General features: G+C 45.3%; 1 protein-coding gene across 1 annotated transcript in view; it reads left to right on the top strand.

Moving 5' to 3' along the window:
* Positions 1–18591, top strand: part of LOC121578298 (receptor-type tyrosine-protein phosphatase T-like) — a 510655-nt gene that overhangs the window by 169000 nt on the left and 323064 nt on the right. The window contains exons 4-6 of the mRNA XM_045223992.1: positions 1977–2058; positions 3138–3253; positions 3964–4138. Coding sequence (XP_045079927.1) covers positions 1977–2058; positions 3138–3253; positions 3964–4138 — 373 coding nt within the window. The remainder of the gene's footprint in view (positions 1–1976; positions 2059–3137; positions 3254–3963; positions 4139–18591) is intronic.

Genomic DNA, 18591 nt, shown 5'->3' with positions numbered 1-18591 from the left:
CATCATGAGGCCAATTGTGATTTTAAACCAGTTACAGAGTTAAATGGTTGTGATAGGAGAAAACTGAGGATGGATCAACAACATTTTAGTTACGCCCCAATACTAACCTAAATGAGTGGAAAGAATGCATCCTGCTTGCAATAAGGCACTTAAGTAAAACTGCAAAGAAATTTGCTAAGAAATTAACTTTTTGACCTGAATACAAATCCAACACAACACATCACTGAGTACCACTCTTCATTTTTTCAAGCATGGTGGTGGCTGCATCATGTTATGGGTATGCTTATCATCGGCAAGGACTAAATCATTTTTTGTGATAAAAAGAAAAGGAATAGAGCTAAGCACAGGCAAAGTCCTAGAGAAAAACCTAGTTCAGTCTGCTTTCCAACAGACACTGGTAGACCAATCCATCTTTCAGCAGGACAATAACGTAAAATGTAAGGCCAAATATACACTGGAGTTATTTACCAAGACAACATTGAATGTTCCTGAGTGGCCTAGTTACAGTTTTGACTTAAATCGGCTTGAAAATCTATGGCAAGACTTGAAAATAGCTGTGTAGCAATGATCAACAACCAACTTGACAGAGCTTGAAGAATTTCTTTAAGAATAATGGGCAAATATTTTACAATCCAGGTTTGCAAAGCTCTTAGAGACTTACCCAGAAAGACTCACAGCTGTAATCGCTGCCAAATGTGATTCTAACATGTATTGACTCAAGGGGTTGAATACTTATCTGATCAAATAATATTGATGTTTTGTTTTCCATTAATAAAAAAATAATATATATATACAGTATAATTTTCCACTTTTACATTGTTGTAGCCCTTGACAAATCACCTGATTCAACTCATCCAGGGCTTGATAATTAGTTGACAAGTTGATCAGGTGAGAAAACGTTACATTCATGTTTATATTTCTCCATTTACAGTGGTATAATCAAGTCAGATTTTTTTTCCGCTGCTTTTAAATAGCACTTCCGGTTTGAACTAGAATACCGCAATGCCCGGTAATTTCATAACATTTTCTCTGGAAGGAAAATTGGTAGATTCTCTGGAAAATATAAAACCCTAGTTCACATGCTTCTTTTTTGAATGAGAAGATTCATTTTAGCATTTAGTCTATCCAACCAATTCATCGATTACATTATAATTAGAGGCTAATTATTGTTGATAAAACATTCTGTCAAGAAACCTACCCATTTAGTTATTTCCCCCAAGCCTAACCTATTATGAGCAGAGCAACAACCTTGGAGGCTTTTACATTTTACATTTACATTTTAGTCATTTAGCAGACGCTCTTATCCAGAGCGACTTACAGACTTACACCTGACTATACCTGTGGAAGGAGGCTCCTCTCCGCCACCAGCCTTCTCTCCTGTCCTTTGCTTAGCAAGCCGAGCTGAGCCAAGCCAAGCTTGAGTTGGCCTGGTTACACATCCAACATAGTGGCAGGAACGTGCTGTAAAGGACAATGTGAAAATAAAATATCAAAGTCGGGTTCGGGTTGGCCCTATAGTGTGAAATAGGTATTTATCTCTCTCTCTCTGGCCATAGAGCCCTGAAGGCCAGTCTGGCAGCCCCACCGAGAGCCCTGTGTGAGCCCCACATGTCCCGGGCACATGGCACTGCTCTACTGGCCTGCACATTCTGCCAGGGCCATATGTGAGCAACAGTAGGCTGACAATCGGCCTGTATTGTTTGTTAATTATGACGTGAAGATATTGCCGCAGCTGTCCCAATGGAAAAAGTTGCTGTCAATGTGGCAACAAGCTTGCGTTTTGAAGGGTGTGTAGTTAGAGATGGTGAATGAGAAGTGGGTTGTCGACTACATGGTGGATGCCGTTCTTACAGGGTGTCCAGATTAGTTTTGCAAGGGCAACGAAAAATGCCTAAAAAATAAAAAAATAAAAATGTGTTTCTCTCTATCCCCCTCCCATCTCTCCCCATCTCTCTTCCTCTCCCCCTCTGCGGAAGGTGATATTCGAGACTGTATCCGTACAGGGCCATCCAGGGTTCATCGCGGTGGACGAGGTCCGAGTGTTGGCCCACCCATGCCGTAAGTGACCCGCCGTGACACTACCCCATGGAGCATCATCTGGTCTCACACTCCTGGCTAGGACAGCAGGCTGTGTGTGTGTGTATTTGTGTGTGTTTGGTGTGTCTGTATGTTCGGTATGTGCATGTGTGTGTGTTTGGTGTGTGTGTGTTTGGTGTGTTGTCTGTTTGGGAGTGGGGGGGACACAGACCGAGGGGCTTGGAGTGAGGACGAGACAGATTGAGGAGCAGAGAAGAAGGTACAAACTCAGGGCCTTCATCATTCAAAGCTGACAGAACCTCTTTGCCTCATATCTTTAAGGCACGCCGTGTCCTAGATGTATTTTCTTTCTTTCTTTCTTTCTTTCTTTCTTTCTTTCTTTCTTTCTTTCTTTCTTTCTTTCTTTCTTTCTTTCTTTCTTTCTTTCTTTCTTTCTTTCTTTCTTTCTTTCTTTCTTTCTTTCTTTCTTTCTTTCTTTCTTTCTTTCTTTCTTTCTTTCTTTCTTTCACTCTCTCTGCCTCTCTCTTTCCATACTTAGACTTAGAGCTTTCCCTGGGAATTAGAACAGAGCTCTTAGTGCTGAATTCAAATAAGATTAGGAAGGAAAGGTAAATAAATGGCAGAGTAAAATAATCCAGTCGGCCTTCTTCTTCAATTGGGGAAATTAACGTCAAGAATAATTATTGTATTGAAATGATCAATGAATACACTATTAGGCCTACATTTCTAGGCGCGGTGAAAATTAGATTAGGAGATCACCGTTTCAATGCCACACAGAGCAGCCTCGGTTAATTTGCTTTTCAGCTGGACATTAGTGTGCACTGAGCAGATGAGGGAAGACATTTCTAGGGAAGGAAAGGTGACCTGAAATCTTAATTCACTTTAGATTTTAGAACGAAAAGAAAAAACATACTGATGTACACAACTGTTTTGTTGGTAATTTAATGTTGTGTGTATTTGTTTTCATTATTCCACATGTAACTCAGCTTTCCCATTGACCTCAATGCATGTTTCACGTGGACGTCAGAGTTGATACAGTATGTGTTTGTGCTTATGCATGCCTAGTCATTGTATTGAGTGTGTTTCCCGCCCCTTTGCAGGGAAAGCGCCTCACTTCCTGCGGCTGCAGAATGTGGAGGTGAACGTGGGCCAGAACGCCACCTTCCAATGTACCGCCGGGGGGAAGTGGTCACAACACGACCAACTGTGGCTACAGGCGAGTCGCTCCCCTTCGGTCCACTATAGATGTCATCCATCTTGTCCCTCTCACCTTAAAGCTGCAATCTTTAATTAGAAGAAATAAACAGATGGCAGCCCTGCCTGAGGGATGGGGCTGGAGAAGTAACCAATCTCAAATTCATAGATGTAGCTGTGGATGCATCCACCTTTAGTGACTAGTTTCTGTAGCTTTTTCAGTCATGTAGAATACACAGGGCATTTTAGTTGATCTCTGTTGCAGTGTTATGACCCCACCCTTGGGAAATTACACTTACAGTATGGTCCAGTTCCTTGCTGTACTTGCACACACACTGTAGTGGTACAAACTCTGTGGGGATATCCATACAATCTGTGCCCTGAGTATAAAGTGTTGTTTTGATGTGGACGACTGCCACTCTATCAGCCATCACTATACTGCATCTTATAGTAATGGCATTTGCAATGGAGTAGTACCCAAGGCAGAAGAAAGACTCAGGTACATGCTAGAATAAGTTACTTTTGGGAGATTGATACCGTAAGGAAATCAAAGGAAAAAGTGCTGTGAAAAAGTTGCAGTGTCTGACAAACATTAACCATACTGCGGGTTTCTTTGGTTATCAGATTTGAATGACCATATGTGCAGTTTGTCCTTTTTTACCATACCAATGTGAGAAATACTGTGTGTACATGTGTTAGTAAGCAAGTGTCTGTCTGTCTCTCTCTCTGCAGCAGTGGAACGGTAAAGATACAGCCCTCATGGTGACACGGGTGGTGAACCACCGGCGTTTCTCAGCCACCGTCAGCGTCGGGGACACGTCTCAGAGAAGCACCAGCCGCTATCGCTGTGTCATCCGCTCCGATGGTGGCTCCGGGGTCTCCAACTACGCAGAGCTAATCGTCAAAGGTACGGCTAACGTACTAACGGCTTACCTACTAAAAGCTAGCAGGTAAAGGCTAGCGGCTAACGGCTAGGCTACCACTAGGCTACGCTAATACCAGGCTATTAGCAGTCAGTCAAAACTCCGCTGGGTTCCTCCACAGTCATTATCTGAGCGGCAAACCCCTCATTATTTCAGCCACCATCAGCAGTGTGCGTTCCATTTCACTGTTTCCCCCTTCTCCCACTTACTAATGCACACTAACGTCGCCTTGATCAAAAAAAAAGAGAACATGTTGGTTAAGGGAGTGGAAAACAAGGGTTGCTTCACAGATAGCGTAGACTGCTGGGTAGTCGTTGATTATTGTAGGATGGGTGGGTGGGCACACTCTCTCTGATTTCTTCTGAGAAAGAGTGGATTAATTGACAGGGCGCTGTAAATAATCTGAAATAGCCTATATATTTTGTTCTATCACTTCTGAAAGGGAGGACTTCTTGGTATACGGCTCAGCAGGAGGCAAACAGGTTTCCCCCCTCCTCTCTTGCTCCTTTCCTCCCTCCCTCCTACCCTCCTGTCCAGATTCAGCCAGCCATCGTTCGCCTAGCCAAACAAACCTTTAATGCTGATATTTACCCACTAATCTGGCGATTTGATTCCTGCTCACTGCCTATGTATGTGGGGAACGGGGGCAAGCTGGCAGAAGCTGGCACTAAATCACGCCTTTGATGCACCTGGAAGCCAGAGGAGACTGCCTAACCTTGAGTTGTTTCTGCACCTGGCTTCTTGGCTCAGGCCTGTAGGCCTGTAGGCCTATAGCCAGGGGCCTCTGAATTGCATCAGGCCTGGATCGGTGCACCTCAGCTGGACTGGAGGCAATTTTCAATCCAGACCTTGTGGCTACTGTGTCCACTGATTTCACCCTTGGTGTTTGATTAGCATCCTTGGTGTTTGAGAGTTGATTAGCTCAGGGTTTCCCAAACTCGGTCCTGGCCCCCCCAAATAATCAACTCATCATCAAGCTTTGATTATTTGAATCAGCTGTTTGGTGCTAATGCAAAAACCAGAAATGTGCACCCAGGGGGGACCCCAGGACCAAGTTTGGGAAACCCTGGATTAGCTCATAGTTCTGATTAATGACCTGGGCCTGGTTTCCCGATAGTATTTAGGCTTACAAGTGTTTTAACGATCTTTCCTACAACGGCCGAAGATGTAACATGCGTTTCCCAAAATACCACGCAGAGAGAACGTTTGCTAAGTGCATTGTTGGAGCATGTGTTGATACTGATAGGATCGAAAGAAAGGCAGTGCTGCTCTCAGGTCAGCTATCTCCATTCAAATAGTTCCTTAACATTCGAATTATTTCACAATACTGACGATGGATCAGCTCCTAGAGCGATATTACCACCAGTGGCGTCAGTTCAGCTAAACCTAGGGAGTGGCAAAGTGGTGTGACCAGCTGAAGCTCATTTACTGTCGTTCTACACAATTTAAAACCTATCTGGAGAACAGCAAAAATATATAAATAATCCCCAGACATTAATTATCACCGCAAAATGTGGTTTATATTAGGTTTTTAAGGTCTGTGGAATGGTGTGTACAATGTATTACTCAGCCTCATCATACATACAGTACATTGACGCATTTACTTGTGGAACAGCGCATGCAGTGCAACATGAAATAGATGCATAATACATGCTGTCAAGTCACAACAAGGCCGACTTCAAAAACCGACATCAATGTGAAAGTAACCTGAGCATAAAACAGCTGACTGCGAATTAAAACTATGCCAGATATATCCTACACATGCATTGAAATAAAAGGCAGATATCAAAGGACTTACTTAGGCCTACAATCGACAAGGATGCATGAAGACAAACAAACTCAACCAAAGAATGAAATACAAAAGGAACGTCTACAGATTAAGGCCACGCCCGTGATTCAGCACCGCTGAATGGACAGCACCTTGGTACAGGTAGGCATAGTGGAGCTCCGTGGCGTGTGGCTGAATGGACAGCGTTTCTGTTACATTTTTTGGGCACAGTTGAGTAGCCTACAATGCTTATATGAAAATCATAACTGGCATGCATATCTTTAGAAATGGTAGGATCAATTGTAATTTGGCACTCATATGAAAAAGGTTGCTGACCGCCTGCTATAGGAACCCACACTTGTGGAACGGTGTATACAGTGTACTATGACATTCTCATTGTCTAGTGCGCTTGCCACCAGAATTGTTGCTATGCATTCAGAGATGTTCCTTATAATGTGTGCGCTCAGCTCATTTTTGTATTTGACAGTCTGCATTATTTGCCAGGGAAGGAACACATTCTGCGAATATTGAAACATTGTATCAATAAGGTGGCTCTGAGAATATTGAAACATTGTATCAACTAACGAGGCGGACATTTTGTATCAACAAGGTGGCTGCGAGAATATTAATTTTGCAACATAGTAGCCAACGAGGAGGCGGCCCGTGCAAATCTTTCCCCAGGCCAGCTTGTCTCTGTCTGATTATTGTGTTGCAGCAGCAGTTCACTTCATTGTTCAAATCAAATCAAATGCATTTATAAAGCCCTTTTTACATCAGCAGAGTGCAAAGTGCTTATACAGAAACCCAGCTTAAAACCCCAAACAGCAAGCAATGTAGATGTAAAAACTCTCTAGAAAGTCAGGAACCTATGAAGAAACCTAGAGGAACCAGGCTCTGAAGGGTGGCCAGTCATCTTCTGTCTGTGCACGGTGGAGATTATAAGAGTACATGGCCATTAAGGACAGATCGTTCTTCAAGATGTTTAAACGTTCATGGATGACCAGCAGGTTCAAATAATAATATTGTTAAGTGTTTCTTGTTTCTATTGGTACAGCAAATGGAAGTGGTTAATTGACACAGGTGTTTCTGTTCAGTAATTGGGTCACCTGCCATCTTAAAGTAGGTGTGCCAGAATATTTGTGAGTTGACAATGAAGTTGAAAAAACTCTGGTCATGAAATAAGTAATGGCTACTGTCTTTTTTTGACATTGAAAAGGCATACGACACTATGTGGAGAGAAGGCCTACTGATTTAGATGGAAAGACTTGGTACTGGTGGTTGATTATATAACTGGGTGTTGGCTTTCTTATTTAAATCACTATTTTCGAGTTAAAATAGGATCCGTTTTATCTGATGCCTATGGATTTGCAATGGTATTCCTGAAGGCAGTACTATCAGTCCAATTTCGTTCAATATTATGATTAACGATGTGTTTTCGAATGCAGGTAGGGGTATTGGGGCTTCCCTATATGCTGATGATGGAAGAGGGTAAGGAATGTCTGTCATGTGACCAAATCTATTCAACAAGCTATAGTGGATGTTGAAAAATGGTCGATTGATTTGGGTTATAAACGGTCAGTGGCAAAATCTTTCTGTATGGAATTCTTGAAGAGGAAAGTTGCTGATAATATACAGTTGTTTCTGTATGGACAGCCTATGGGGAGGATTTGTAAGTACCAATATTTGTGTCTATGGTTCAATGAACGATATAAATGGAAAGATCATGTCATAAATGAAACAAAGTGTAAGAAGGTGGTGACTCTTATGTGCTCGGTCTCTGGTTATGAATGGGATGCTGACAGACAATCGTTGATGGATATTTATAGAGCTCTAAACAGGGTGAGAATTGATTACGGGTGTATAGTTAATGGAACAGCGGCAAATACTTTGACTTGAGAGGCTAGACAGAATCCAGTATATAGCTTTAAGGATATGTATTGGTGCATTTATATCAACATCTGTATGTGTCTTACTAGTGGAGGCAGGTGAGATGCCTTTGGATATACGGTGTAAAAAAGTGTCATTCGCTTATTGGGTTAGGCTGAAAGGCTGTGAGGTTGATCATCCCACTGCTACTACTCTAGATGACTGTTGGGAATATACTAGTAGACGAGGCAGTGATTTTGGTTGGACAGTTGGAAAGCTTGCTGATGAGAGTGGTTTGAGGGAGTTGGAGGTTGGCCCTTCTGTGGTGATTGGGGTTGTTACTCCCAGATCCTGTTGTTGATCTGACCTTGGTAGAGAAAAGGAAAGATTAGTCAGAAGTCAGTGATATAGGGAAACTGGTTGACAATTACATTGGTCCAGGTTTTTATGCATTTTTACTGCTTCTCACATATGGATCCAAGGACCCATATAGTGGGGGCACAAGAGCAGGCGTTTACGTTCCTGAATTTGATGTCCTGTGTAATCTTCAACCATGTCAGGGAACTGTCTTACATGGGACACCATATGAAGGGATGACAACTAACATGTACCACCAGACAAAATGCTGATGGGTACAGTATCTGTATAGCTTGTGAATGACAATACAAGATGAAAGACAAGTGTAATATTTGCACATTGTTATATTAGCAGAACACTGCTTCTACAGTTATGTGAAGGATGGTTTATTTTACATGGAACTGTTACACTTAAAACATATTTAATGTTTTATTAGGATCCCCATTAGTCGACGCCAATGGCGACAGCTATTCTTACTGGGGTCCAACATATAACAAAAAATACGTTACAAACAAAATACTTAACAATTTACATACAAACCTGAAAGTTATCAAAACACTTTGTTTAGAATATCTATCTAAGTTCAGCAATTGCACTCTTCTCATTTTACTCTGTAGGCTACTTACCAATTCAACGCTTCCTCCTGGAAGAAGCTTGGTCAGTAGCCTACAGATTGGTATGAGAAGAGTGCCATCTTCCTGCATCTCACATCTGCCTGTAGTTATTGAACTCTGCCTGGTGGAACCAAGGGTTGAGTCAAACTCTGTCATATCCAGATGGAGTGTCATGCACTCCACCACTCCTGCCACCTGACTGCACCTGTCCATAACCTGTAATACATTGCATAGATGGAAAGGACATTACCCACTGGAGACTTGAAAACAGAACCACACCCAGAGAGCTGTGCATGCCAGTGTGTTGTTAGACAGCCAACTCCTTAGAATAGACAAGTGTTTCCCAACCCTGGTCCTTGAGTACCCCCAACAGTACACATGTTCATTGTAGCCCTGGACAAGCACACTTGATTCAACTTGTCAACTAATCATCAAGCACTAAATGAGTTGAATGAGGTGTGTTTGTCCAGGGCTACAACAAAAATGTGTACTGTTGGGGGTACTGGAGGACCAGGGTTGGGAAACCCTGCAATATACCATAGAAATAGAATGCCATGCTTGTTCTGGGACAGCTGAAGTTGTACCAAATATTTTATGCTCCTTGTGCAATCTGTAGTATAGGCATACTGTCTTTATTAGCATATCAATATGATAGCCTATTTATAGCAGAAAAAGTTTTTTTTTTGTGTTGCAACACAAATGTATCGACATTCAAGCTGGCCATGTTTGTGCAATGTCCACATGTACAGTGCCTTCAAAAAGTATTCACACCCCTTAACTTTAAAATGATTTACTTGAGATTTTGTGTCACTGGCCTACACACAATACCCCATAATATCAAAGTGGAATTATGTTTTTAGAAATGCATTACAAATGAAAAGCTGAAATGTCTTGAGTCAGTAAGTTTTTAACCCCTTTTTAATGGCAAGCCTAAATAAGTTCAGGAGTAACAATTTGCTTAACAAGTTACATAATAAGTTGCATGGACTATTAGTGTTTAACATGATTTTTGAATGACTAACTCATCTCTGTACCCCACACGAGCAGTGTGCAGTGGATTTGAAACACAGATTCAACCACAAAGACCAGGGAGGTTTTCCAATGCCTCACAAAGAAGGGCACCTATTGGTAGATGGGTAAAAATAAAAGCAGACATTGAATATCCCTGAAGTTATGAATTACACTTTGGATGGTGTATCAATACAGCCAGTCATTACAAAGCTGCAAGCGTCCCTCCTAACTCAGTTGCCGGAGAGGAAGGAAAACGCTCAGGGATTTCAACAAGAGGCCAATGGTGACTTTAAAACAGTAACAGAGTGTAATGACTGTGATAGGTGAAAACTGAGGATGGATCAACAGCATTGTAGATACTCCACAATACTAATCTAAATGACAGAGTGAAAAGAAGGAAGCCTGTGCAGAGTAAAAGTATTCCAAAACATGAATCATGTTTGCAATAAGGCACTAAAGTGAAACTACAAAAAATGTGGCAAAGAAATTCACTTTATGTCCTGTATAGAAAGCATTATGTTTGGGGCAAATCCAACACATCACTAAGTACCACTTTTCATATTATCAATCATGGTTGTGGCTGTATCATGTTATGGGTATGCTTGTCATCGGCAAGGACTAGGGAGTTTTTAAGGATAAAAATAAATGGAATAGAGCTAAGCACAGGCAAAATCCTAGGGGGAAACCTGGTTCAGTCTGCTTTCCAGCAGACACTGGGAGATAAATTCACTTTTCAGCAGGACACTAACCTAAAACACAAGGCAAAATATACACTGGAGCTGCTTACCAAGACAGCATTGAATGTTCCTGAGTGGCCTAGTTACAGTTTTGACTTAAATTGTCTTGAACATCAATGGCAAGACTTGAAAATGGCTGTCTAGCAATGATCAACAACCAACTTAAATAATGTGCAAGAATAATGTGAAAATATTGTGCAATCCAGGTGTGCAAAGCTCTTAGAGACTTACACAGAAATACTCACAGCTGTAATTGCTGCCAAAGGTGATTCTAACATGTATTGACCCAGGGGTGTGAATATTTATGTAAATGAGATTATTTTCTAAATTTGCAAAAATCTCTAAAAACATGTTTTCACTTTGTCATTATGGGGTATTGTGTGTAGATGGGTGAAAATGTGAAAAGTCAAGGGGTATAAATACTTTCTGAAGGCACTGTAGCTACACCTGTAGGCATATTATTTTGGGATTCGTCCACCGGGAAAGATCTAACAGCAGGCATAAGTAGAGACGAGACAAAACTAGGCAGTTATAGAATATCGTGTTGACAGCTAAGCTCGCATTCAACTCGCAGTTGTTGATATTGTTTCACGGTAACATGTTTTTACATGACCTGATAAAACTTCAAGTTGCAAGCTACTTTCATAGCAAGGTGTTGTAGAATGAGTGTCTCATGAAACACATTACAGACACTGGTACTTGGCAAAAATGTGATATGACAGAGAAATATCAGCTATCTAGATAGGCTAGCCAGCTGTAGCTATCCCCAAGCTAAGCTAGCTAGCTGCTATCAGGTTTGTTAAACACAAGGTCAACGCAGGCTTTAGCCAACATATAGAACTGAATTAGCTAGTCGGGAGGGGAGAAGTCCTCAACTTCAAAACGTCTCTCCATAGCAAAGCCATCTTAGGGAGTGAACATTATTCATAATAAGGGTTACATGGAGAAAATCGGACCTCTCTGAAATGGATGTGCCTCCCTTCAGAAAAATATATTTTACCTAAACCCTCCATTAATGCTTGAAAAAAAAAAGAAGTGACCCTCCTCTATACCCAAAATAATAATTAAAACAAAGTGGATAGCAGACAACATGCCTACCGTTTACTCTCACTCCTTTTATAAACATTCCATGCAATTCTACGTCATTTTGCATATTAGCTGAATATTTTTTAATACCACACAAATTACCGAAATGACAGGCTAAGAATGGACAGAGATAGGCCTAGGTATCTTATCATATTTCTCTAATGACAAATCAGTGAGTCTTGTTTGCAACGAAACTGTCCCTGTTTGCAAATAATTAAATCTGAGATGTCATTAGGAATCTGAGCATGGTACTTTCAGAGTAGTCCTACCGACGCAGAAACATTTAAGCTTTAACTGCTGGCTACTCTTCTTCCGTTGCTTCACTCAATGAGAGAAGGTCACAATTGTGTCCCCAAAAGCTGTCTGGCTTTAAACATCTTCTATTGTACAGAAAGTAAATAACTTAATCAATTGATAGTGACAGAATTTGATTACTTCCCAAGCAAAGTCCATTTTCTGTCTCCTCGGCTATAGAAGGTTGTAGCTCAGCCTCTGAATGTCAAAGAAACTAAACAATATACACTGATCAAAAATATGAACGCAACATGCAACAATTTCAAAGATTTTACTGAGTTATAGTTCATATAAGGAAATCGGTCAATTGAAATAAATGCATTAGGCCCTAATCTATGGATTTCACATAACTGGGAATACAGATATGCATCTGTTGGTCACAGATACCTTTAAAAAAAAAGTAGGGGCGTGGATCAAAAAACAAGTCAATATCTGGTGTGACCACCATTTGCCTCATGCAGCGTGACACATCTCCTTCGCAAATAATTGATCAGGCTGTTGACTGAGGCCTGTGGAATGTTAACCCATTCCTCTTCAATGGCTGTGCGAAGTTGATGGATATTGGTGGGAACTGGAACACACTGTTGTACATGTCGATCCAGAGCATCCCAAACATGCTCAATGGGTGACATATTTGGTGAGTATGCGGGCCATAGAAAAACTCAAACATTTTCAGCTTCCAGGAATTGTGTACAGATCCTTGCAACATGGGGCAGTGCATTATCATGCTGAAACATGAGTTGATGGCGGCGGATGAATGGCACGACAATAGACCTCAGGATCTCGTCACGGTATCTCTGAGCATTCAAATTGCCATCGATAAAATGCAATTGTTTTTGTTGTCCGTAGCTTATGCCTGCCCATACCATAACCCCACTGCCACCATGGGGCACTCTGCTCACAACGTTGACATCATCAAACCCCTCGCCCACGCCATCTGTCCGGTACAGTTGAAACCAGGATTCATCTGTGAAGAGCACACTTCTCCAGCATGCCAGTGGCAATCGAAGGTGAGCATTTTCCCACTGAAGTCGGTAACGATGCCAAAATGCAGTCAGGTCAAGATCCTGGTGAGGACGACAAGCATGCAGATGAGCTTCCCTGAGACGGTTTCTGACAGTTTGTGCACTTTGGTTGTGCAAACCCACAGTTTCATCAGCTGTCCGGGTAGCTGGTCTCAGACGATCCCGCATGTGAAGAAGCCAGATGTGGAGGTCCTGGGCTGGTGTGGTTACACGTGGTCTGTGGTTGTGAGGCCGGTTGGACGTACTGCCAAATTCTCTAAAACAACATTGGAGGTGGCTTATGGTAGAGAAATGAACATTCAATACTCTGGCAACAGCTCTGGTGGATTTTCCTGATGTCAGCATGCCAATTGCACGCTCCCTCAAAACCTGAGACATCTTTGGCATTGTGATGTGAGACAATACTGCACATTTTAGAATGGCCTTTTATGGTGCTCAGCACAAGGTGCACCTGTTTAACGATCACATTCTTTAATCAGCTTCTTGATATGCCACACCTGTCAGGTGGATGGATTATCTTGACAAAGGTCTCACTATCAAGGATATAAACACATTTGTGAAGGAAATTTGAGCTACAGTAAATAAGCATTTTGTGCGTATGGAAAATTTCTGTGATCTTTTATTTCAGCTCATGAAACATGGGACACACACTTTACATGTTGCGTTTATAATATTGTTCAGTGTACAGTACATTCGGAAAGTATTCAGACCCCTTGACTTGTTCAATATTTTGTTACGTTACAGCCTTATTCTAAAATTGATTAAATTGTTTTTTTCCCTCATCAATCTACACACAATAACCCAAAATGACAAAGAAAAAACAGGTTTTTAGACATTTTAGCAAATGTATTAAAATTAAAACATTTACATCACATTTACATACAGTTGAAGTCGGAGGTTTACATACACCTTAGCCAAATACTGTCACGCACAGAAGAGGACCCAAGAGCGCAAGTTCAAATTCAGAGTTCTTTATTCAAGGTTACAGGCGGGAAGAGGAGTCCCAGGGGTGTCAGGGGTCTTTCAGGGTCCTCCTGTGGGCACCTGTGCTCCGGGGGTCACCAAATGTCCGGGGGTGTCCAGTCCAAGTGCTTAGTGTGTGTGTTCCCCAGTGATGGAGCGGCGTATCGGGCTGAGGGTGGTGAAACGTCTGGGCACGCTCATCTGGTGGTCGGAGACCTGGGGGAACACACACACACAACAGCAATATGAATGGCAGGCAGAAGTACAGATCAGGGCTGGGCAAATATCGTGGTGAGAGACAGAAGGCAGAAACGAGTTACCGGAGGGGCTGAAGATCGGAGAGTAGTCGAGGTCCAGAAGGCAGGTTGGGATAGACGGGGCAGTAGAACAAGGAGGCAGTCAAGAAAGGATCGGTATCACAAACAGGAGTCAGAGCGCAGACAGGCAGGTTACTGGTCCGGGTTTGAAGACGATCTGACAGGGCTTGGCTGAAAACCAGGGCTTGATATACTGGGAGAGGTAGTGGGGAAATGCAGTTCAGCTGGCAGAGTAATTAGAACAGAGTGAGGCAAGGTGAGGATGGTGAGTGGGAAATGCAGTGCAGCTGGCCAGGTAACAAGAGCAGAGCAGGGCAGGTGGAGCTAGTTAGGCTGAGTAGAGAGAGGGAGGTGAGCAGAGTGGAAGATAATTGAATGCAATTAATGTTGCTACCAGGGAGAGAGAGTGCTCATGACAGGACCCCCCCTCCAAGGGGACGGCCCCAGAAGTCCCAAGAACAACATCATGCCGGGAGGGTGGAGGGGAGCAGGCGGCGGGTCAGAACTCCTCCGAGCGGTCCGAGTGAATCTCCTCATCCTCAGAAGGAGCTGGAGGGTCACGGTCGGGAGACAGGACAGGCACTGAGACAGGAGCAGGGCGGGCCGGACGGCTAGGAACCCCTCTTGGACGGCCCCCTACGGATTGCAGGCTGATCAGGATGTAGTCGGTGGAAGTCAGTGATAAGGGTCCGGTCCACTATCCTCCTGGCCGGGATCCAGGTCCTCTCCTCTGGACCATATCCCTCCCAATCAACGAGGTACTGGAGACCCCTACCCCTTCGCCTAGAGCGGAGCAGCCGCCGGACGGTGAAGACAGGACCGCCATCTACGAGGCGCGGAGGAGGTGGCGCCGGAGCTGCAGGGACCAGGGGACTTTCATGGACCGGCTTGACCTTGGAGACGTGGAAGGTGGGGGTGGACCCGCATGGAAGCGGGCAACTGAAGTCGGACCGCCGTTGGACTGATGACTTTCTGCACAGGAAAAGGACCAATGAAGCGAGGGGCCAGCTTTCGTGATACAACCCGCAGCGGCAGATCCCGGGCAGACAGCCAGACCTTCTGACCAACCCGGTAAGTAGGTGCTGGGGTCCTCCGTCGGTTGGCACCGACGGCGTAGCTGGTTCCAGACTTCAGGAGCACAGTGCGAGCCTGGGCCCAAGTGCGGCGGCAGCGGCGGGCATACGCAAGAGCAGACGGACAGGTGGCATCCGCCTCCTGGCTGGCAAACAGTGGAGGTTGATACCCGTAGACACACTGAAAGGGGGAGAGCCCGGTGGAGGAACTGGTGAGTGAATTATGGGCATATTCCACCCAGAGCAGGTGTTGAGCCCAGGCCCGGGGATTTTGGGAAGCCACACACCTCAGTGCCTTCTCCAGCTCCTGGTTCATGCGTTCAGTCTGGCCGTTTGACTGCGGGTGGAATCCAGACGATAGGCTGGCGGTGGCCCCAAGGAGATGACAGAACTCCTTCCAAAAGGTTGCTGAGAATTGCGGGCCCCGGTCTGACACTATATCCTGGGGTAGGCCATGGATACGAAACACATGTTCCAGGACCACCTGGGAGGTCTCTTTAGCAGAGGGTAGTTTGGGAAGGGGCACGAAGTGGGTCATCTTACTAAAGCGGTCAACAATGGTAAGGATGACTGTGTGTCCGTCAGAGGGCGGAAGGCCCGTAACAAAGTCCAGTGAAACGTGGGACCAGGGCCTCTTGGGTATGAGTAGGGGTTGCAGCAACCCAGCAGGAGGCTGGTTGGGAGTCTTGTTTCGGTTACAAGTGGGACAAGCTCGGATGAATTCTCGGACATCCCGTCTCATCCCCGCCACCAGAACCGCTGGCGGACCAGATGAAGGGTGCGAGTGATGCCGGGATGACAGGCCAGACGGGATTCGTGCCCCCACTGAATCACAGGTGACCTGAGATTTGCTGGAACAAACAGACGGTTGGGGGCGCTGGTGCTTGGACCTGGCTGGTCCCGAAGAGCCTCCATGACCTGCTTCTCGATCTCCCAGGTGAGGGCCGCTACGACCAAGTGGCTGGGAAGAATGGGAGCTGTCATGGCGGTGGTCTCGTCCTTCTGAAACATCCGGGAAAGAGCATCAGGTTTGATGTTGCGAGATCCCGGGCGGTAGGAGAGCGTGAAATTGAAGCGCGTAAAGAACAGAGACCACCGCTGTTGACGGGAGTTCAGCCTCCTGGCTGTTTGGATATACTCCAGGTTCTTGTGGTCTGTCCACACTACGAATGGTTCCTTTGACCCCTCTAACCAGTGCCGCCATTCTTCAAGGGCGAGCTTGACAGCCAACAGCTCGCGGTTCCCAATGTCGTAGTTGCATTCGGCAGGGGTTAGCCGACGGGAGTAGAAGGCACAGGGGTGCATCTTGCCATCCTCAGCTGCTCTTTGAGAAAGCACTGCACCCACTCCCACGTCCGAAGCATCTACCTCCACCACAAACTGCCTTGCTGCATCTGGCATCTGGAGGATGGGAGCAGAAGTGAAACATGTCTTGAGGATATTGAAGGCCTTATCAGCAGCTGATGTCCATTGGTACGGTTGTTTAGTGCTGGTTAGCGCCGTGAGGGGTGCAGCCACTGTGCTATAGTTTCTGATGAATCTCCTATAAAAGTTGGCAAAGCCCAGGAACTGTTGCAACTTCTTCCGAGACTCAGGAACTGGCCAGGAAGTGACAGCCGACACCTTCGTGAGATCCATCTGAATGCTGCCCTCGGTCACCACATACCCCAGGAATGAAACGGTCTTGGCATGGAACTCGCACTTCTCTGCCTTCACGAAAAGAGAGTTCTCCAGCAGGCGGCGCAGGACCAACCGGACGTGGTGCGTGTGTTCTGACAGAGTCTTTGAGAATATTAAAATATCGTCAAGGTACACAAATACGAACGTATTTAGCATGTCCCTGAGGATATCATTCACTAGGGCTTGAAAAACTGCTGGGGCATTGGTGAGGCCGAAGGGCATGACGAGATATTCATAGTGGCCGGTTGGTGTGTTGAACGCTGTCTTCCATTCGTCTCCCTCCCTCATCCGCACCAGATGGTAGGCATTGCGAAGGTCCAGCTTAGTGAATACAGTGGCTCCCTGCAGCAGTTCGAAGGCAGACGAAAGTAAGGGCAGTGGGTAGCGATTCTTAACCGTGATGTCGTTCAGACCCCGGTAATCTATGCATGGACGAAGAGAACCGTCCTTCTTGCCGACAAAGAAGAATCCCGGCTCCTGCGGGGGAAGACGACGGTCTAATTATCCCGGAGGCAAGAGAGTCATTAATGTAGTCCTCCATGGCCTTTCTTTCCGGGGCTGACAGTGAATACAGACGACCCTTGGGAGGTGCTGTGCCAGGCAGGAGATCAATCGCGCAGTCATAGGGTCTGTGTGGGGGTAGAGATGTCGCCTTGGATTTGTTGAACACCTCTTTCAGGCTGTGGTAACAGGCCGGAACATTGGATATGTCGGAGGTAGCGCTAGATCCTTCCCGGTGAACGGGCAGGGTGGCCCCCCTTAAACAGGTCTGGTGACAACTCCTTCCCCACTCACGGACTGTTCCTGTCTCCCAGTCGATGTGGGGGGTTGTGCTGACGGAGCCACGGGTATCCAAGAATGAGTGGTTGGCCAGGTGAGTGTAGGAGGTGAAACTGGATGGACTCCTGGTGGTTTCCTGACAGCAGGATTGTCACAGGGGCGGAGATATGAGTGACAGTGCCAAGATGATGCCCATCCAGGGCTCGTGCAGGAATGGGTTGTGTCAGTTGATGATGGTTCACGCCCAGTTGCTGTGCAAGCTCAGGGTCCATGATGTTTGCTTCGGCTCCGGAATCCACAAGGGCGGCCAATGTATGAGTCTTGTCAGAAAGCTGAAGGCGGAGATGAAGCAGGGTCTTTCGGATGGAGGGAGACTGAAGGCTTGTTGAGCTCACCCGGATCTCCCCTACACCTGGTGAGCTGCGGCTTTTGCCGGACAAGTAGCGACACGGTGATTCTCGCCACCACAGTTGAGGCAAAGGTTGGAGCTTAGACGGCGCCGACGCTCCTCGGGAGTCAGAGAGGCACGGCCAATCTCCATGGGCTCAGGCTGATTGAGTTGGCTATGGGACTTGACAGGCAGGGGCTGGACAGAAGCGGTATCGACCCGAGTACGGATGGCAGGTTGACTGAGACGGCCCTTCTCCCTCCTCCGGGTCTGTATACGGCGGTCAATGCGAACGGCAAGGTCAATGGCGGCATCAAGCGTTGAGGGCGGGTCATGGGAAACAAGCTCGTCCTTGATATAGTCCGCCAGGCTATGGAGGAAGGCTTGCACCAGTGCCTCTGGGTTAAACGAGCTTTGACTGGCCAGGGTACGAAAGTCAATGGAGAAGTCTGCCACTGTCCGATTGCCCTGACGGATG

The sequence above is a fragment of the Coregonus clupeaformis genome, chromosome 12, assembly GCF_020615455.1.
Source record: "Coregonus clupeaformis isolate EN_2021a chromosome 12, ASM2061545v1, whole genome shotgun sequence".
Classification (NCBI taxonomy): domain Eukaryota; kingdom Metazoa; phylum Chordata; class Actinopteri; order Salmoniformes; family Salmonidae; genus Coregonus; species Coregonus clupeaformis.
The sequence above is the reverse complement of the archived record's forward strand: the minus strand, read 5'-3'. Positions and strand labels throughout refer to the sequence as shown.